This window comes from Perca flavescens, chromosome 5 (genome assembly GCF_004354835.1).
Source record: "Perca flavescens isolate YP-PL-M2 chromosome 5, PFLA_1.0, whole genome shotgun sequence".
Lineage (NCBI taxonomy): Eukaryota > Metazoa > Chordata > Actinopteri > Perciformes > Percidae > Perca > Perca flavescens.
In genome coordinates this window covers 10986218-11006848 of record NC_041335.1, presented here as the reverse complement: position 1 = coordinate 11006848, position 20631 = coordinate 10986218, and the positions used below count along the sequence as shown (strand labels likewise).

Below are 20631 nucleotides of genomic sequence, written 5' to 3'. Positions count from 1 at the left end.
TTATTTTGTTGTTACTTGTTAATAGTGTAAAAATCCAAACGGTACCCAACCCTAGGTATGTGCACAATTTCTTGAAACGTGAATGCTTTGAGACAGTTATCTGACATAACACAACACAATGAGAAATAATTTGAGCTGCTGGCCCACAGGTAGTTTACCTCCAGGGCCTCCATGGCCAGGTCAGGAGGATTATGGTAATGGATTTTCCGGGGATACCTGGCAGCTTCTTCATGCAGATAGTGTGCTGCCTATAAACGTAAAGAGGAGAGAGTCACCAACCAAACACAATCATCTGGCAATACAAATTAAATAAGTAAAATGGAGGGAAGGAGTTCAAATAGGATTCAGCAATGTGTGTTGACATCAGGGTTCAGTGTTTTCACACTGGCCCCCTAATCCTCTGCTGCCCTCAATGACATCGTTTCATACAGGTCTGTCTGCCTCCACTGATCTAATCAGAACAACAGAGAGATGACTAACTCCATACGTTGTTCCCTCTCGGAAAAATACATCTTGCGAGGGTGGAAGGGCAGCAATCTTTGTTTCTGTAGGCGGATTATACAACAACTCCGAGGAGAGCAAGAATGTCTCATTTCCAATTACTTTCCACTACAGTTATTATTTCCCTGTTGTTGGTTTTTTTACCATCATGGCAACTATATTTCATTTCCCCTACTTACCTCACTGACTTCTATTAATTGTTGTCCTTTAACTGAAGTACGTACTGAAGTAAAAGTAAGATTTGTTTTTCATTAGGGAAAAGATTTGATGATTAAAAAAATAATAATAGTGTTGTTAAATTGGGACAGGAAATTTATTAATTTGAAAATCACAGGCACAATATGCAGGTCCCATTGCAGTGTGTATTATGCTTTTAGAAGATGTGCTCTAAACCCCCTTTTAAGCTTGAACCTTATGTTTCTGTATTTGCCCTGTGAGAGAGCAGTCATTTTACCACAATTCTAAGATCATTTATCAGGAGGGTGGAAAACATAAAATGTTGAAAAAAAAGTTGTAATAACTTGAGATATCCGATAACGCAGGTTTTAGCTAACATACTTCTGACACATTTTATCGGACTCCAGAGTAAATGAACACTTCAACAACAAAGATCATTATTAAAAGGTCCCATGACATGGTGCTCTTTGGATGCTTTTACATAGACCTTTATGGTCCCTAATACTGTATCTGAAGTCTCTTTCCCAAAATTCAGCCTTGGTGCAGAATTTCAGCCACTAGAGCCAGTCCCACAATGAGCTTTCCTTAGTATGTGACATTTCTGAAAGAGGGGGGGGCAAGGTGGAGAGTGGGGGTGTGGCCTTGACCAACTGCCACTTTTCTCGTTTGAAAGCTGTCTGATGTCTCTCTCTCATGGGTGGGCCAAATTCTCTGGGCGGGCAAAGCAGAGAAAGGGGAGGTAACCTTGCTCCTTATGACCTCATAAGGAGAAGATTCCAGATCGGCCCATCTGAGCTTTCATTTTCTCAAAGGCAGAGCAGGATACCCAGGGCTCGGTTTACACCTATCGCCATTTCTAGCCACTGGGGGACCATAGGCAGGCAGGGGGAACTCATATTAATGTTAAAAAACCTCATAAAGTGACATTTTCATGCCATGGGACCTTTAAACAATAAACAAAAAATGATTGACTGAATTTCTTGGCTGCTTATCAGGTAAAGCATGAGTTTATAACCTAACGACGTTTACCTTTTGGTAAAGCTGCAGGTATTCCGCTGGAGGCTGTTTGCGTTTCTCGGCTATCTTCCCGAGCATGTAGTGAATGAGCCACTCTTCTTCATCACTGTCACCCTCACAACGGGAAGCACCCTGGAAACAAAGGAACGCTGTCGCCAACATAGAGTCTCTCCTTTCTTCCATCTACACACACACACACACACACACACACACACACACACACACACACACACACACACACACACACACACACACACACACACACACACACACACACACACACACACACACACACACACACACACACACACACACACACACACACACACACACACACACACACACACAATTTAGCTCAAGGCGACAGATCAATTTACTCAACAACAAATTCACTTCAAAAGTGACAAGATGCGCCATCGGTTTGGCTCACATGTGGAAAATCTGACACATAAAAGCGGACTGAACAGGGAATGCAGATGAGCAACAAGATAACTGTTATTAACATGTGCCTCACCTGTTTAACCACCTCTGGGGGCAGCTCACTGCGCCACTGCTTGAGCTGCCGCGAGGCAAACGTATGCAGCGCATATGAAATGGTACCATACTCGATCCAGAGAGACAGGTTGGAGCTGTCTATTTCCAGGGCCCTCTTAAAGCAGTTAAGCACTGCCTGGGAGTGTTTCCATATCGGAATGTCACTTTTCAGCTCATTGGAGTTGAGCTTTTCCTGAATACGACTGGCCCTAGCTAAAGCCATACCTGCCCAGGAGTCAAACCTGAGGAAAGATGCAAGTTTCTCGTAAAGTCACGGAACTTGATGCACTATTGTAAAAATACCAGATGACACAACCTACACGTTCACTTGCTAATAATCATAACACAAATAGATGTTTTGTAATGTGTATGACACTAGAGTGTAGAGAAATGAGCTACCTGTTGGGACACACGCATATGTCATGCATATAGAACTTGATGGCTTTGGACTGCTCCTTGTTCTTGAAATGGTAATCAGCCAGCAGATAGTACATCTCATCAATGATTGGAGGTGCAGGAGCACTACCCTCAGGGAGGCATGGGGCCTGAAATAGATCACAATTCAACAACATTTTAATGATCATGATTCTCAGTGACAAAATAAGTTAGGAGAGTAACTTTAAGAGAGCAAGATTTGAAACTATTTAGCACGTATGAGTCACTGGAGTTCTTCACATTCAGTGTGGGCCCACCAACTGACCTTTTCTGTCATGCCCTCAATGTAGGCTGCCAATTCATCCATGGTGAGGATGGGGGTGTCACTTGTGGGGGCGATGCCAGAAAACCTCCTCAGCAAATTGGCCAATTCTGCAGACACTGTGCTTGTCTTATAGCTGTCAAACTCAGGCAGTGACTTTGGTTTGAAATACTGGAACATGAAGAGGGCATCACACCACAGCAGCTCAACCTGCAAAACACAAGATTCATTTCACAGGAAACATTAGTGTCATAGTCCTTTGTATCGGAGTGCACCACACACGCAGCGCAAAAGAAAATGAGTGGTATCGAGTTCTACTGGGGGCTCTCCTCCTGCACTGTGGCGTATTGCATAATTACAGTCAGAATGCCATGTCATCTACAGTAAATTCACGGATGCTGATGAAAATCACACCCACCTGGTGGCTGGACACGTGCATTACAAAAATACAAGAGACCAGGGGGCTGTGTCCACAAAGCTTCAGTGTAATGAGTCACTCTAGTGGTTAAATTCTGAGAAATGACTGGCATTTAGGATCGGTCTAGATTTTTGTTTATCTGATTCATGATGTGGTGTTTTGTTTTTTTAATTATATGTTGTTTCATTGCTATTTTGATATTTGATTTATTTCTAATACAAGGATTTAGATGTTAAGAAGACACCTACAAAAAGGTCAACAAATGTCAGATTAGCTGTAACATTTGTAATTTAGAGGTTTCTTTGCAAATTAGACAATGGCTTTATAAAAAGGAGGAGACAGAAGCGTACAACAGCGGTTGATCTAAATCAGGGCCAGGGTTTCCACAGGTTTCATAAAGTCAAATTTAAGACTTTTTAAGACCATTGTGAATGAAGACCTGTATATCAAAACATAAAAAAAAAAAAAACAAGTCAGATGTCAGAGTCCGGAAACATCGTTTTAAACAATTCCCCGATTTCCTCATTAGCATTGCAGGACTGGTGTCTAGAATGGCTGCAATATAAGTTGCACGTGGTCTCATTTGTAGTCATAATACAGCAAATTATATTTGGACTAGCGACAAAAAGAACACCACAGAAGTAAAAAATTTAAAAAATAAAAAAAAATTCAAAAGTGCTGCAGAAACATTTCAATGAGCATTATATGTAGTGCTACATTGGTGTAGAAAAATCAGGACCTGTTTAAAATTATTGAAGACCTAGAACACAATACTTCAGCGAATTTAAGACTATTTAAGGCCTAAAATTGAGATTTTGAAAATGTAGACATTTTTACTTTTACCCTAAAATGTGTTCACATTTCTCACTTAGTGAATTCATGCTGTTACGCAATTAATCCCATTTCGCCACCTCAATTTATTTCAATGACAACAGATGTGCGTACCTTACAAGCAGACAAAACAACATTAATGGATAAAGCTGACTTCCTCTGTGTTGTGAGGGTCAATGAGGACACATGTTTGCGTCAATGGCATCTATTTATGTAGGTATGCCAATACATGTGAGAAATCATACCAATTAGTCAAAGCCCTGAGCCATTTTCACCACCTCTTCACTATTTCACCGCCTCTTTAACACCCTTTGCCTATTATCTAAATAGCAGCTCAGCCACATTGACTTTTTGTTTTAGATTACATAATATAGTAGATAATAAGCTTAGCTCACTCTGAGAATCAATTTGTAGTATGTAACTAAATCGTCTTTCCCAAAAAGCAGCCACTTTCAGATCATAAAACAAACGATAATATACTAAATCATATATTAGGCGCGACCAGCGAGACTTTTAGAAGCATCTGAGTGAGAGACCTGTGGAGATGAGTGGTCCTCAAGGTAGCGGGCCTTGCTCTTCTTACTGGGGTAGGCGTACAGGCAGAAAAGGCACTGTTCCAGGGCCATCTCCAACTCCTCTTTGTAGGGATGAGAGTCATTGCTGGAAGAGGCGGCAACCTCTTTTTTCAAAACTTGAACCTGTACCAAACAGAAGAATGAAGCTCTGTCAAACTGCTCAAATGGTCCAAACAAACTAATTTAGTCACTTTAATAGAGAAGCATATGTCAGGTCTACAGCTGCTTTATGTTCATATTTAAGGGCAATAATGCACAGCAGATACAATGAATATCATCATTTTCAAATTGAAGGCAAGCAGTGCATTTACAGAATACAGCATTTGCAGAGCAAAGTCGGCAAACAAACTTACATAGAACTTGAGGAGCGCGCCGTCTGAGTTGCAGCACAAAGAGCGACGGCCAAGATACTCATGGGCTGTGTTCAGAAGCATCAGGGAGGAGGGCAGCATGGGCGTGTCTGAGCCATCTGAAAGTGAGACTTGAAAGGGTCACTGTGATGGCGTAAACACCAAGGGATAACTGAAGGCATACAAACAAGAAGCCAACAAACCTTCATCATCCCCTACAGACATATGCTGTCGAAGCATACAGTTAAAAGCAGCCTCCTCATGTTTGATAATACGATACAGGATAATCCAAGGCAGAACCGAGAAGAAATAAGGCTCCTTGGGATCGTCGGAAATGTTCATGCTAAGATCAATCAGCTGAAAACACAACAACCACACAATAAATTACAAATTTCACAGAGGCTGATTAGTTTCTTAACATGGTGTCACTTTAACAGTATCTTCAGGAAAAGCAGTGTTGTCTTTGGCTTCCTCCTAACCTGAATTAGATTATTTGCCAGTCGAGCCAAGTGGGGAACGTTGCTTAGAAGCTCAGAGTCTTTGGTGACGCAGACCTCTGTGCCATCCAGCAACTTTACAATAGTACTGACCCACTCCTCCTTACTAGGGGGAGAGTTGTTTGAAGCAGAGTTGAGCTGCTGCAGGGCTTCATTCAGAGCCAGCTCGCTGCACTCCAAACACTGCCGGTAGTCCTGTAGCTTCAACAGCGAGTTCTGGGCCGGAGAGAGTTCAAATTCAGAGAAGCAGTTGTCGACCATCACACATTACAAAAAGACATATAGGTTCAATCGATGTTCACGTAATATCTGACCTGCAGTAGCATCAGTTGAGCAGGCCGCTCTGGTGCTGAGCTCACCAACTCCAGAGGTTTACTCCTGCTGCCATAATTAAGAGTGGGCTGCAGCAGGCGCACAACAGAATCAAAGTCTGCAGACTCAAAGAAACGCTGGATCTCCTCCAAAGACTGACAGCGCTCCAGAGACTTCAGCTTCTTGTCAATCTGTCCATGGGGATAGAGGAAACCCAAAAGAAACCTACGGTCAAAACAGCTAGAAGCTCTTTGAAGGGACTTTTTCATATTTCACTATTGTGCTTAAAAAAAAAAAAAAAAAAAAAAAAAAAGTCAAGATAATAACTGTGCGGTTTATTGAAGGATTTTGCTTCTTAGTATACCGCACATTCTTTAACGGTATCTCAAAGTATTAACTGGCATCATTTTCTTTGCATAACTCATGACAACATTAAGGACATTTCATTTTAACAATTAACTATAATAATATGTTGGTAATAAGGGTTATATTGATAAAAGAATACGTTGTGATTAGCCGGCACTGACCTCCTCCACGGAGATTGCTGCATCTACACGTAGGTTAGGCAGGCTGATGGTGTAAGGTTTCCCTTCGGGGGTTTTTGGTTTGCTCTGCAACAAACCTACGCAGACATCATAGCTCTCCAGGGCCAACTCCATGTCTCCCTGAAAAAGACAAGAAAGACAGACTAACAAGTCACATCTGGCTGAGCTGAGGGGAAAGGACTCTTATAACCAAAGAAACAAAATATAGACTTTTACCTGCAGGGCCAAGAATCTAGCCTTGAGCCAGTAGACACGCACCATGACATCCAGCCAGTCATCCTCAAACAGTTCTTTTTGGGATGAACCTAAGGCCAGAAGTAACAAATCACTCTGGAAGTGTTGCCCAGGGAATTCTGAGTCAGCTGCATCACTGCCGGGACCAATGCTGCTTCTTCTTGGAGACACTAGACAAGGAAAACAAATATATAACAAGGCCCATGTTGTTCCACATAAATTATTTTTCAATATATTTAGCTAATCATGTCTGGCATCATGTTTTTCTGTAATTGCAGTGCCCCCTTCAGGCCAATCAGTCCAATTTTAATGCAAAAAAGCAACAATGACATGTATCACATTTAGGTTTGGCCAAAACTTAAGACAGTAGTGATTGAGATTGTAGCACAGGCATTGTAGCGTAGGCAGACACTGTAGCACCCCTCTTGGCTACATACTGTAGGTCCAAAGTTCTGCCGCACAGTACTGTAATGCATCAATCCCAAACCACATTTTGTCCTAACCCCATCACAAAGTATAAGGGTTAGCTCACTGGTACTTACCAGTCTTCCCTTTGTTGTGTGACCATTGCTCCAACTGCAACTCCATACACGCTAAGCTCATTGCCAACATTTCCTGTATATGTAGCAGATAAAGACACTTATTAGAAGTTATATATTTTGGATTGATTTAAAAAAAAAAAAAAAAAAAAAAAAAAAGTTTCAATTCAAGAAGATTTAAACGTCTTTTAGACCCTGGAGTCTGCAGCCTTTTTCAAAATTGTGTCCAGAGTGAGTCTAGAAATATCTGAACTATCAGGGACAACAATTTCAATTTTAACACAAACTAAAACACTTTCAATAAACAGTGTTTTTAGTTTGTTCAAGTAGTTTAGAAATGAACCAGTCTTGTCATTTACCCGGATGTGTTGGTTACTGCAGTCCCGAAGCAGAGGGTTAGGAAGACCACTGCTGTGCTTCCTCCAGCTCTGATGGAGCTCCAGTACCACAGCAGTCAGCCCGCGAGGCCACTCCATGGTGAACTTCTGCCCCACAGCTTTCAGATAGCGCATCATCACGTCCAGTATACCACCATTGGTCATGTTATTGAGCAGGAAGTTGTGGACATCCTGTTGTTCTACAGAAGGGAATGCACAGTTTGTTAAAGGAGAATTCTGGTCGATTTCAACACGTAGCTCTGCTGTTTGTAAAATTTGGAGTGCTGTCAGTAGCGAGAAAAACGAAAACAATCGGTGTTGCCTACACCGCGTTATCCTCCTGCTAGTGTTAGCACCCAGGAGGCTGAAACTGGGAAGGTTTTAAAGCTTTTAGCCTCTTATCATGTTCAAAATGTCAAGTGCCTACCCATGTGAAGTGATTCCTTCCGAGTGAACACAGTGAATCTGACTGCAGTAGATGTGAAAGAAATGCATAAATGTTGTGCTAATTCAGCTCCGTTTAGTTCTGGTGTTGAGACGGCAAGACGAGTGCTTATGGACCGTCTACAAAGTACAACACCGAAAAGAGATACAAAAATATTTTCAAAAATAGGCATATGCTTACTTTTTAAAAGTAAATGCTGTGGCACAACTAGCAGGAGACAAGTTATAATTGAGGTAAGTTTGGAGACACTACCTTATTTAATCATTAAATTAATAAATATTTTAAGGCTAAAAGCATGTTTAAAACTTGCCCGGTTTCAGCCTCCTGGGTGCTAACGCTAGCAGGAGGATAACACTGTGTAGGCAACACCGATTGTTTTTGTTTTTCTCGCTACTGACAGCACTCCAAATTTACAAACAACAGAGCTACGTGTTGAAATTGACCGGAATGCTCCTTTAATATGACGGAAACGGCAACATGGCACAACCGCGTACTGTAAATACATATTCCACGACGCACCACGTACCAGATTCCATGTATTGAACTGAGTCAGCAGGCAAGCAACTCCCACGTAGAGGCTGCATGTCCTCCTTCCCATCACACTGCGTCTCAAGATTACTCAGACTTTCGTCATCATTATCGGGATCAAACTTCTGTAGCCTAAGACAGACCAGCAAAATAGTTTTTCATCAACATAACTGTAACGACTTGTGTATTTATGTGTCCTATATAAGGCTTAGTGTACGATACCTGGAAGGGAGGTATTTAAAAAGCAGTTCCTGAAAATCAATCTTCTCTTCCTTCTTGCACTTTGTGTTTCGAACACGTGCCGAACGCCGCTTGGCTGTCTCCCCACTATCTTCAACCACGCGTTTCCTTTTCGGAGCTTTCTTCACTTTATCTGTGAGTGAAACCTCCACTGCTGTCACTGTGAACATACAGTAGGATAAAAAATAATAATAATAATTAGCTATACAGTCACATTTACAGTTGTTGAAAACAAGCTAATCATTATTTTTAGCATACATAGGCAGGTAAATAAGAAAAGAAAGGTCTCTTTATAAACAACTAACCGACAGGGGGAGCAGAAGTGGTGACCTCCACTGTGTTCTGGGCGGGGGTGATCTGAGGTTGAGCACTAGGTTGGGGTAGCACTGCTGGCTCAGGGAGGGCCATTGGCGGCAGGGATGAGCTGGGGCTGCTGCTCAGCACGGTGGTCTGGCCCATGCTGACAGGGCTGCTGGGTTGGGGGAGGTTCTGGAGGAAGTTCGGGTCACGGTACTCCGACAAGTCAATTCTGCGGCCAAGACTCGGGCGTGGTGGCTCACAGGTGGTCTGATGTCTGTACATTGCAAGAAGGCTTTCACCCACATGCTTCCATCTGAGATACAACAAAGACAACAGTTCATTAAGATTAGCTCAAATTGTCTTAAAAAGGCAGAGGTAATTGAGTCACTGTAAAAAAAGAACTTTGGGCAAAAGTATATATTACAACCCTCAGGAGAAAGGGTTAACAAAAAGCTCCACCAAAAGATAGCCCAGAAAACAATTACTTCAATGTCAGTGGAGCTCAACCAAGAATTTAAGCGAATTATATCCCGTTTCTGAATTTCCTAGCTTAAATATTATGAGTATTAATCGGTCCATCCTCAGAAAGAGCAAGCTAATTTAAACTAAACCACCCAGAAAGGAAAAGCAAAAGCAGACACAGCACTCACGAGAGGCAGCGGATGGGCTGAATTAGTACGAGGTCAGGTTTGGGTTCGCAGTGAGAGAGAGCCCGTCTGCGCTTCCGTAACTCCAGTGCCTCTTCCACAATGGATTTGCATTCCTCTACCTCCACTTCCACGTAGTGAATAGACATATCACTGCAAATGACCCACAGCACAGCACAGAGGTTCATCAGTGATGTGAAAGTATAGATCTGCAGCTGGAGCACATTCTAAACAGATTGAGGAATGAAACTGTGAGCTGGCTTTACCATTTCATGAACATCTGCATTGTGTCCCTCTTCAGACAGGGCTGCTCCTCAAAGATTTTCTCCTTCAACACCAGGCCTTTAGTGTAACAATGATCCCTCTCTAGGGCTTTGGCGATGAAGTACAAACAGCCTGGAAAACGTGTGCAGATGATAGTTACTCTCCTGTCTATGCTTGCACTGGTAATGAGAGAGGATACAGAGCAAAGAGCTTATGATGATGCATCACATACAGGTGTAGTCACTGAGTGTGTAGAGAATAGTTATGAGGTTGTCCAGGCAGGGCCAGTGGTCCGGGTTACAGTGCAATCCCTCCTCAAAGGCGTGTCGAGCCAGTGGAATGCGCACCAGTCGCACAGCCACCTGACCAATTTTGTACCACATGTTCACGTCAGTGGAATCCAAAATAACTGCCTACGAAAAGAGCAGAGCAGAATATGCTATACACTCACCACGGGGTTATTCATGTTCAATAAACTGACACATTTAGTTGCACAAAGCATCAGTGACAGGCCAAGAATGATAATACATAATAAAGTATTAAACAGGCACAATATCATTTGTTTTACCTCCAAATAAAACTCCATAGCGGTCTCCAGGTCTTCCCGCAATGCAGCCATAGTAGCCAAGTTTTTAAAAGTAGAATATTTCAACATCAGTCCGGGATGCTTGAGACCCACTTTATGATCATCAGAGGGCATGGCCTAAAATATTAGAGGATACATCAAATATGGCACCAAACACAGATTCATCTTAAGGTCGTCAAGCAATCAATGAATATTAGGGTTGTTCCGATGGACGATATCATCGTCCATCGGAACAACCCTAATATTCATTAGTGATGGCTGGCCGACATCATGATGGAGAGCCACCATGCCCCCCCACCCGAGAAAAAGCGTTAAAAGTGGAACGCTATCACACTTTCCTTTCTCCCCTCATTGGACTTAGTTTGTGGACACTGTGTGCGTGCATCAATAAGTAAGTCTGATGTCCTGTAGGTACGGGACGATGTTATGCAGGATTTATGAATGTACGTAAGCAACAGTAGGCTAATTCACGAGGGTGCTATTTTATGTGTGAGCTAATATTGCGCATCGGTTCATGTGCGCTGCAAGAGTTATGTTTCTGTTTATTGAATGCGTTATTCAGTGCAAACATAACCGAGAATGTAGTTTAAACTCAGTAATGATGGTATGTTAGGTTATTACTGTCGCTCTGTGGAAGGCAAACGTGCCGCTGTACTGTCGTTACACAGATCCCGGAAATCTGATTGACTTTACTGCACCGTAGTTAAGTGAAAGTAGGTCAAGTTGTAAAACCTACCAGCAGGGCACCATTTACAGAGGGCATTTAAATTTATCTCTAATCGTTTCTATGTTAACTGTTGGCCCATAGTAGTTGGAAAAAATATTTATGTAATCACAATGTTTTACTGTAAACATCGTCAACTGCCAATTTAGGGGAGATCGCCCAACCCAAATGAATATATGAATAATAGACCCATACAGCTCCTTTATGTGGGCAGGGATGTCATACCACAAAGCCAAATTTAAAGTGCATATTGTAAAATTGATTTAATAGGTGAAACTTAATTCTGGTGCAGCATAGCAGAGAAAATAAGAGTAATATTTGGCACTTTGCACAAAAGACATAATATTTTCTTAACAATAGTACACAACTAATAACCAATGAACACCTCTTAACATTCTCACCAAAAACCAAACAAGTGACTTTACAACTGAAGACTATTTCAGCACCAGTTCCTGAAATGTGCTCAGAGGACTTCAAAACCAAAGGACTGCTGCAATGTGTGTGAAATAGCTTACTTATGAATACTGATCAGTATTTAACAGAGTTTCTGCAGGTATCAGCAAATCTCATTTCATGCTTTTTCATGCCCTTTTTCATGCCACTTTAAACTAATTTAATGCCCATGTCCAACTGCAGATACTTTAACACACAAATTGTAAGCATTTGACAATGCCAATTTTTAATATTTGAAAATCCAAATTTAACTGTCAGAAGGCTCACAAGATGGTTTACAGTCCTTAAACGCAACAAAAAGTGCTTCACAAAATAAGAACACAACAGAAATACAAATATTTTAAACACTGTTCACTGAGCAGCTCGCGTCTCTGCCCCTCGGATCTCAAAACAACATGCACCGATAATTAAAAGTAATGAACCTATACTGCTTACGGCAGTAGACAAATTCGCCAAAATTATGTCAACCAGTCCCAAAAGTTAGACTAACTTCAAGTAAGCAGCGCCATCTGAACTGAAAGCTTGTATTGAAACAGGGTGTAGCCAGAATTTGGTTTCTAAGGCGGAATACCCTCTGTCCTACACACACTACACTCTCACACACACACACACTCTCACTCACACACTCTCTCTCACTCACACACACACACACACACACACACACACACACACACACACACACACACACACACACACACACACACACACACACACACACACACACACACACACACACACACACACACACACACACACACACACACACACACACAATCCAGGTGAGGAAAATCCACCCATGGGGAGCCATTAGTGCATAATGTCTTAGTTCCTTTCCTTTTTGCTCCAACTCTGTCTCAACAGCAGAAGTTGCGTTGCTGTTCACGGCAAAAAAATTCAAAACAGTTAACTGCTGCCTGCCTTTAAGCGCCGACTTGTGACTCTCGGACTGCATGTGTGATTTCACCGCACTGACGCCCATTGTGCAAAGTTTGAAGTTTTTTTTGCACACGCCGCAAAATGCCTCTCCGGGTTTACCGTCGACGGGCTTTAACCAGGTTCTGAATAGTTCATCCTCCAACCACTTCTTCTGGAACTTGCATTTTCCCATCATTTGATATTTCCTCGGTTCTTTCGCCACAGCATACACTCACTCACACCATAGACAGTAGACTCACACTCACCGCATTACTAGCATCCGGTGTAGCGACTTCGTGCACCAGCCGTATAAAACAGCCAATTAAAAGGTTCCGCCTGTCAACCATTACGCTATACTTCTGATCAAAATTAGATTTAGATGTTTATATAGTCAAAATAAATCGTGAAAAACAATGTTTTTATTCCATCAACTTAACATAATTTTTAATGCCTTTGAACATCGAAGTTCATGCTTTTTCATGCCAGCTCATGCCTGAATTTTCACAAAATCTATTAAATTACTTTTTATGCTTTTTAATGACCCACAGAAACCCTGTTTAAAAAGGTACTCTAAGCGATGTCACGTGTTTTTTAGGCTACAAACGTTTTGTCACATACAGCAAACCTCTCCTCACTATCCGCGAGTTGCCGGACCCCTGAACATGCGTTTTCAGGCTGAAAACAAAGTGGTCCAACCTGGACCGTGCAAACACACACAAAACGTGTTCCAGCATTCAGCAAATAACAGACAAGAAGGATTTTGGGAGGAAGGGGGGGGTTAGTGCGCTAAAACACAGAAGGGAGGGAAACAGCATGAGGAGGAGGGAGGAGCGAGCTGGTCTATGTTTTGTTTGAAAATACTTTGAACGTCAACAAGAAGTAACGTCACCCAACATCGCTTATAACACCTTTAATTGCTCTAGATAAGAGTTGTCAAATGTTACAAATGTGTATTACGGAGGTAAATCGGGTTCTTTCACATCATAAATCCTAGCCATTTCTGGAAATCATGCAGAATTTGCTCTGCACCAAAACAAGTGACAGTCCTCGCTGACTGAATGGAGGGTATTGCTGTGATTATGCTGTGAGACCATCACCGCCTTGACAGGGCTAAATACTGTGTGATATTTCACCTCTTTGAGCAGTGGAGTTTTGAGAAGCTCATGATAGGCCTTGGCAGAATCCTCAAACTTGTCATGTTTTTGCAGATCTAAGGCTTTGTGATACAGAGCAAATGCTTCGGCTTCCTGCGGACAGAAATAGAAGCAAAATCAGATAACTTATATAGATCTACAGAGAGGGAAAAAAACCTTTGCATCAGCGGATAGGCCTAATCTTGCTGATTCATCTGCATATAGGCTGTACCTGAGCCTCTTTTGTCTGACTCTTGCTACTTCTCAAGGGGTCTTGAGACTCATCTGCAGCTGCGGAAGCAGCATTCAGTGCTGCTATGCGAATCTGTAAAAAAACAACACAGAAAGAGAGGCATACCCTTTTAGCAAGCAGATATGAGGGAGCTAGTAAGAGCAGAATAGTCTGCACAAATCTCAGCTACCGAGAATGCAATAAAAAATTAAAAGCCTTACCATTTTAAAGACCTTCCACCTTCAGTTTGAAGCTTTTGATTGGACCTAGAGATGTGTGGAAACCGAACAAAGAGAGGAAAATAAAAGCAGGCAAGACAACAATTTAGCAAGAACATATAAAGTTACGTAGGGAAAACACAGAGAAAACCATGTTGTATGTCCCATCCATCATGTTTTATCAAGTATATCTATGGTCCCATCACCAGGCAGAGAATCACCTACAAATTAATTAAAAGTCTTTCATTAACCAATGCCAGTCAAAAGCCTCTGCATTATTCATTCACTTTGGGTAATATAGAGTGTATGTGAGCGCTTCTAGGGCTTAATAAACCTCAAATCGACCGAGAGAAGAGCAAGGCAACCTGCCGTAGTCAATTGTTTTCACTTGACACAATAGCTATTTGAGAGGGGCTTGGGAGCGACTAGCTGATCCTACCAAAATGCCACCCAAAACTTAGCATGGTTAGCATAGCTCTGCAACGGAGAATTGCTGCAGTTTGTTCTGAGCAAGTATAACGTTAAAGTTTCACTGGTGAATAACACAACCAGAACTCCGGACAGCAGGTGGTAAATATAGCTAGCTCCCTGACGGGCAAGCAAATTCAACTGGCTAACAGCTCACATTATTGTCTGAGCTAGCTTGATATTAGCAGACACCTCATATGAGCTAGCTAGCTAGCTAGCTAGTGTTTCACCGGGTGACCATCACTTGCAAAGCTGGGCGACTTACCGTTCATCCCCGTGTTAACTGCATTTGTAACGTTTTTATTAGCTACTACAGCAAGGCAGCGAACTCTAAACACTACGGTCACAAGTGGACGTGAGGCACAAAGCAAGTTTGAAACTTCATTTATTCATCATCCTTTGTTGTTGTTAACGTTAGGAGCGTTTGCGTCACAGCATGCTACCCGCCAATTAGTAAGGTCGTCACTCATTGGTCAATACGCTGTGGGTGTATTCATGTGACCAATCATATATTATGGTATTGGTTGAAACCACACCATCGATACACACAGCACTGAAATGTCATTTACCACAAAGGTAAATCATACTAATTGCTTTCAAAAAACGACCAAAGTTATTTTCGAAATTAAATGGACAAAACTTACTATTTAAAAGTGTGTTTACCTGTGCATTTGGTAATTTTGAAAGCAAGTTTTCAAACCTACAGATATTAGCCTATATTTATTTTTGGATATACTTTTCAATTATGGAAACACACCTTACCGTGTAATGTTAAGTACAAAAGTGATCAAACATGTACTTTATAGTTAATATAAGGAAAAGGACCGTTTTCCTCTGATAAACCTTTTTTTTTCAATCATGCAACAACACATTCAATAGCATACATTATTGCTATTGCTATACCAATATAGAATATACGACTATATAGATTAGAAGAATAACCAGGTAGGTTATTATTTCTTATAAATCAGTGTACTCTGTTTTATACATTAACAGTCAGCATTTGTAATGTGGAACTTGTATGGTAAACAGACAACCACTAGAGGGCAAACTTTTATTTTATAATCCAGTAAAATGTTTTCTCTGAGATTCAGGTGGTAGCCTACTTTTTTAATCACAGGATTGACCAAACTGTTCCACCTTTAGTTGATCTGCTTTGCATTGGCTTATTGTGATATTAAATTGTGATACTTATATCAGAATAACATTGTTATTAATATATTTTTTAACACAGCAGACAGAATATGCACAACAGTGCAAAGCAGTATCATCTTTTTACAAAGGGTGGTTTTCCTCACCTCTTCCATCAGACAGTATTTCAAGAGTTTGTACTGTTATGTGACAGATACATTATGTCTTTGTCAGGATTTATGGCAAATTGCAACAACCGCAGTTTTGTCCTCAGTGACCCTGTCTGTTGCAGTGCCTTGTTGCTCCACCGCTTACCCCGCCTCCTCCATCTCCAACACTCATCCTCACCCCACCCCATCTCTCCCTTGGCTGAGACTGGCTAGCTGGCACCATTATCAATTCCTTCTGTCAGCATGCCTGCAAAAAAAAAGCTTACGTCACAGTCATTACTGGCTCTATAAAAGCCAGTGTAATGCAGATTCACTGTGCAGTCAACCCGGCTACATTCCTAGACATAGAGCAGCCTGTTTCTCGAGTCATGGCTTCCAGCGGCTTTGACCCTTACTTCCCTTCTACTTACAAGAGGAGGGTAGTTGTGCGCAGTGCAGGATATGGAGCTGGAGGAGGAATAGGATCAAGGTCTGCCTACTCCAGCCACTCCGCCCCAATAACTTCCTATGCATCTTCACGCCGAAGTTATCCAACACACACCCGAGCTATTTCCAGCTACTCCTCCATGCTTTCTGCTCCAGAGTCTGCAGTTGCCACTGAAGTTCGCCTTGACCAAGCAGCCCAGGTCAGCTCTGAGTTCAAAGTACTGCGGACCCAGGAGAAGGCTGAGCTGCAGGACCTGAATGACCGCTTTGTAAACTTCATTGACAGGGTCCATGAACTGGAGCAGCAGAACAAGTTGCTGGAGACTGAACTCTTGCTGCTCAGGCAGAGGCAGGCGGAGCCATCCAACATTCGGGCCCTGTATGAGCATGAGCTCCGCCAGCTCCGTGCTGCTGTGGAAGAGGCCCGCCATGAGAAGCATGCAGCCCAGCACCACAGGGATGAGATGGAGAACGTGTTGGGTAACATGCAAAAGCGCTACGAGGAGGAAGTGCTCGGCAGAGAGGAAGCAGAGGGCAGGCTCATGGATGCCAGGAAGGGAGCAGATGAAGCTGCACTGGCCCGGGCTGAGCTGGAGAAAAGAGTTGGGACCCTGCTGGATGAGCTGGCCTTCCTGAAGCACCTCTGTGAGAGTGAGATAGCAGAGCTGCAGGCCCAAATACAATACAGCGCAGAGGTGTCAGTGGAGATGGAGGTCGCCAAACCCGACCTATCCGCTGCTCTCCGTGACATCAGAGCCCAATATGAGAAGCTGGCCCATCGCAACCTCCAATCAGCCGAAGAATGGTTCTGCAACAAGGTAAATGTGATGACAGTGGGCACTTCCCGCAACACAGAGGGTGCACGTAACGCCAAAGACGAGGCTGCAGAATACCGCCGGCTCCTCAATGCCAGAACGCTGGAGATCGATGCCTGCCGTGAGATGAATCAAACACTGGAAAACCAACTGCAGGACGTGGAAGAGAAACAGAGCGCTGAGATCTCCGCTCTGCAGGTGAGTAACAGAACGACCCTGAAATAAAGGAGCAGGGCCGACAATATCCTTTCTATGATTAAAAAGATACAAGCACATTTATTTTGGCAATTGATATGAGTCTTACTGCCAGTGTGACAAGTTATAGAGCATGCCATGATATCCAAAATATTAACAAAGATGCAATATTTTGCCATCCATGACTGTAATGTGCCTTTTACTTTATCTTTTCTATTACAGGATGCGATAAGTCAACTGGAGGAAGAGTTGAGGGCAAACAAGAATGACATGGCTCGCTACATGAAAGATTACCAGGACCTCTTGAACGTGAAGATGGCCTTGGATATTGAGATTGCAGCCTACAGGTGAGTGTCTCATACACTTCCCAGGGTTTTGTATATTGTGCTGTAAGTGCGGGATTTAAATGAATGGCACCAACACCAATAATTCAGCATCTCATTCACTTGATGTGATGGGTGTGTCTTATTCTGTCAGGAAGCTCCTTGAAGGAGAAGAGAACCGTCTAAATGTGGCGGGACCGGGGTCCTTCCACGTTTACTCCCAATCCACGTACGCTGCTCCGTCCTACGGAAGAAGCCAGTTCTCCATGCCATTTTCAGCCGCTTCAGCTTCAGCTCCGTACATGCTGAGCTCCCGCTTGTATACTTCATCACTCTCCACAGAGGAGACAATATCCGCAAGCCAAGCACAGCAGGCGGAGGCCAGCCCTCCTCAAGAGGAGGAGGAGGAGGAGGAGGTGAAGGAAGAGCAGGTGGAAGAGGAAGATAAGGAAGAAGTAGAGGAGAGGCAGGGAGAACAGAAGGAGGAGGAGGAAGAGGCAGAGGAAGATCAGGGAGAAGAGGGGGAGGAGGCGGAAGAAAAGGGAAAACAAGAAGAGGAAGAAGCAGTTGGAGAAGGTTAGTGTGGTCATTTTGTTTAGTTGATATATGTGTGTTGTAAATTAATTCTAACTTTTATCTTTTACCCCCCACTCCCCCACACACGGTTTTGGAAATGAAGAGGGTGAGGCAGAGGATGGAGAAAAAGAAGATGAGGAGGAAGGAGGAGAGGAGGATGCCGAGCAGCAAGAGGAAGAGGGTGACGACGAGGGTGAGAAGGAGGAAAAAGAAGATGAAAAGCAAGAGGAGGTGGAGGGCGAAGAGAAAAACCCATAAATACAAAAGTTTAAATTGAAATGCTTTAAAAAAAAAAAATACCTGCTAGCATTGCAGCAGAAGGATGTCTTCTCCGGTGCTCGAAATGTACAGAGATAGCTCTCTAATTCAAACCAAATTAAAATCAGAAGTCAACATGTTGGTGAACAAATGCTCTGTATGATCAACTTGAGTGACCAACAGCATGTACGCAAACTGTACCAGCTAAGAAATGAAACATTGTAAAAGCTTGATGATGATGAAGACAGGATGTGACAATAGTGTCTAGAGTAGAAATTCTGCTTTGAGGAGATGTGTAAGAAAACACCTGTGTGTTTTACTGTCACCTGTACATGCCTGTACGCCTGTCTGTACTGTATGTGCAATACCCAGTTTGAAATGCCTTACTTCAAGTCCTCACTTAGTGCTTTAAATCCATGATGTGCTGCGTTAAACTCCAATAAAGCCTTGAAGCCTTGTCAACCCAGAACTGCCCCCAGGCTTTTCATTTGTACTTATAAATAGGAAGAGTTGCAATGACGTGTCAGAACAAATCATATTTAGCCCAGATAAACCCATTAGCAGAAAATGATATTGAATGTCTAAGCTCTGTGACTCACTTTCACGAACGAGGACAGATAGTTTCACTTGCTAATTTCATTCAGAATGTTCCTTTCTCCCCAAAATGTTAATGAAGGTTAATGGGAAAAGTACATATGGCAGCCAAAGAGCCCTTGGTCCTATCCATATTAATACATCAGTCTACACTTGACTGGAAGGGAGGGCTGCAGCAAACCAGCAAAGTCAGCAAGTCTGGGTTGTTTGAGATTCTTTCAGCAAAAGACACCGAGCCAAAAAGTATATCAGACAGGTTTGAGGTTTACATCTTCAACACGATCTGCCAATAAAACCTCATTAGATTTCTCTTGACTTCGCTAAACCACAGCCTAAGGAAGAATTGAGCTGCAGTTTTTGTTATTTTTTTTTAATCTCGAGTCAGCAGGTCATCTCTGCCCTGATGTGCCTATACAGTTTCTGTGTGATCAGTGAGCTGACACCGGTGTTTTTCCTGCTGCCTCACCCTCATCCACATCACTGTCTATAAATCACTGAAACCTTTATGACTCAGCTAGTCTGCTGCACCAAAGAATCTGGCTAAGTATCAACTCTAGCAGGACAGCGAGAGAGAGAGAGAGAGAGAGAGAGAGAGAGAGAGAGAGAGAGAGAGAGAGGAAGGGCAATTTCATTATTGTATTAGGGAGAGAGAGGTTGAGTAGAAATGGGGGGGGGGGGGTGGAGAGAAAGAGAGAGAGAGGGTGAAGCAGAAACATATCTTGCTGCACTAAACCTTGACAGAGGACAGACTGTTCTTTACCCAGAAAAGAGATGGAGAGATCAGGGGCTTCCTTAAGGCATCTGCAGAGATGCAATCCCCATCACACAAACACACACTCTCTGTCTCCTCTTCTCACACACACACACACACACACACACACACACACACACACACACACACACACACACACACACACTTTAACACAAACACGCACAGGAGTGGATGTGGAGTGGGAGCTTCTGTTTAATATTGCTTACGCTACTTTGAAATATTGCATCATCTTATAACTCTAACATATGCACATAACTTTTTCTACATGCCTTACATGTTCTGGCTCTGTTCTTGCCTGTGTCAAAGCAATGCCCTAAACTCCTATCTCCCCTCCTGCTTCACCCTCCTTGTCCTGAGTTTACCCCACCCTGAGCTAAACTACAGTATCCTCCTCCTTCTGTTGCCACAGTAAAACCAGAGCCAGTCCAAAGGAGCACTCAATTTAATCACCAGAAATTGCACTTTGCAATGAATTTGGATGCACTTACTCACAACACTCGCCACTCAAAGAGATAGCAATACTGTAATTATTGATTAGAAGTACACTACTGATGTACTACTGGCTGCATTTTAACACACAAACCACCCTGCAGACAGAATACTGAAGTATTGAT

The 20631-nt window shown here is 42.7% G+C and overlaps 2 protein-coding genes across 8 annotated transcripts in view; one reads left to right on the top strand and one right to left on the bottom strand.

Annotated features, from left to right (window-relative positions):
- Positions 1 to 15189, bottom strand: part of cabin1 (calcineurin binding protein 1) — a 42267-nt gene extending 27078 nt beyond the window's left edge. For all 7 annotated transcript variants that reach the window (XM_028578541.1, XM_028578542.1, XM_028578544.1 and 4 more), the window contains exons 1-25: positions 15023 to 15189; positions 14293 to 14337; positions 14072 to 14164; positions 13840 to 13953; positions 10597 to 10731; positions 10261 to 10441; positions 10031 to 10160; positions 9768 to 9917; positions 9123 to 9430; positions 8800 to 8977; positions 8576 to 8709; positions 7587 to 7804; positions 7231 to 7303; positions 6671 to 6858; positions 6437 to 6574; positions 5912 to 6100; positions 5580 to 5813; positions 5304 to 5457; positions 5104 to 5219; positions 4712 to 4873; positions 2930 to 3136; positions 2629 to 2774; positions 2210 to 2471; positions 1708 to 1878; positions 159 to 248 (exon numbers count right to left, since the gene is read on the bottom strand). In XM_028578541.1, the coding sequence (XP_028434342.1) occupies positions 159 to 248; positions 1708 to 1878; positions 2210 to 2471; positions 2629 to 2774; positions 2930 to 3136; positions 4712 to 4873; positions 5104 to 5219; positions 5304 to 5457; positions 5580 to 5813; positions 5912 to 6100; positions 6437 to 6574; positions 6671 to 6858; positions 7231 to 7303; positions 7587 to 7804; positions 8576 to 8709; positions 8800 to 8977; positions 9123 to 9430; positions 9768 to 9917; positions 10031 to 10160; positions 10261 to 10441; positions 10597 to 10731; positions 13840 to 13953; positions 14072 to 14164; positions 14293 to 14295 (3774 nt within the window). In that variant the 5' untranslated portion in view covers positions 14296 to 14337; positions 15023 to 15189. The remainder of the gene's footprint in view (positions 1 to 158; positions 249 to 1707; positions 1879 to 2209; positions 2472 to 2628; positions 2775 to 2929; positions 3137 to 4711; positions 4874 to 5103; positions 5220 to 5303; positions 5458 to 5579; positions 5814 to 5911; positions 6101 to 6436; positions 6575 to 6670; positions 6859 to 7230; positions 7304 to 7586; positions 7805 to 8575; positions 8710 to 8799; positions 8978 to 9122; positions 9431 to 9767; positions 9918 to 10030; positions 10161 to 10260; positions 10442 to 10596; positions 10732 to 13839; positions 13954 to 14071; positions 14165 to 14292; positions 14338 to 15022) is intronic.
- Positions 15190 to 15293: 104 nt separating this feature from the next.
- Positions 15294 to 19105, top strand: neflb (neurofilament light chain b). The gene is made up of 5 exons (XM_028578551.1): positions 15294 to 15333; positions 16123 to 17497; positions 17717 to 17841; positions 17972 to 18233; positions 18547 to 19105. Exons 2-5 carry the CDS (start codon positions 16361 to 16363, stop codon positions 18649 to 18651), a joined length of 1629 nt encoding a protein of 542 aa, XP_028434352.1. The 5' UTR covers positions 15294 to 15333; positions 16123 to 16360; the 3' UTR covers positions 18652 to 19105.
- The last annotated feature ends 1526 nt before the right edge of the window (positions 19106 to 20631 follow it).

Bases quoted from the DNA above. Each gene is read 5' to 3' on its own strand.
- neflb (XM_028578551.1), top strand. From the start codon at position 16,361: ATGCAGATTCACTGTGCAGTCAACCCGGCTACATTCCTAGACATAGAG. The intron at 17,498-17,716 runs GTGAGTAACAGA...TTTCTATTACAG, and splicing joins CTGAGATCTCCGCTCTGCAG to GATGCGATAAGTCAACTGGA. The intron at 17,842-17,971 runs GTGAGTGTCTCA...TTATTCTGTCAG, and splicing joins ATTGAGATTGCAGCCTACAG to GAAGCTCCTTGAAGGAGAAG.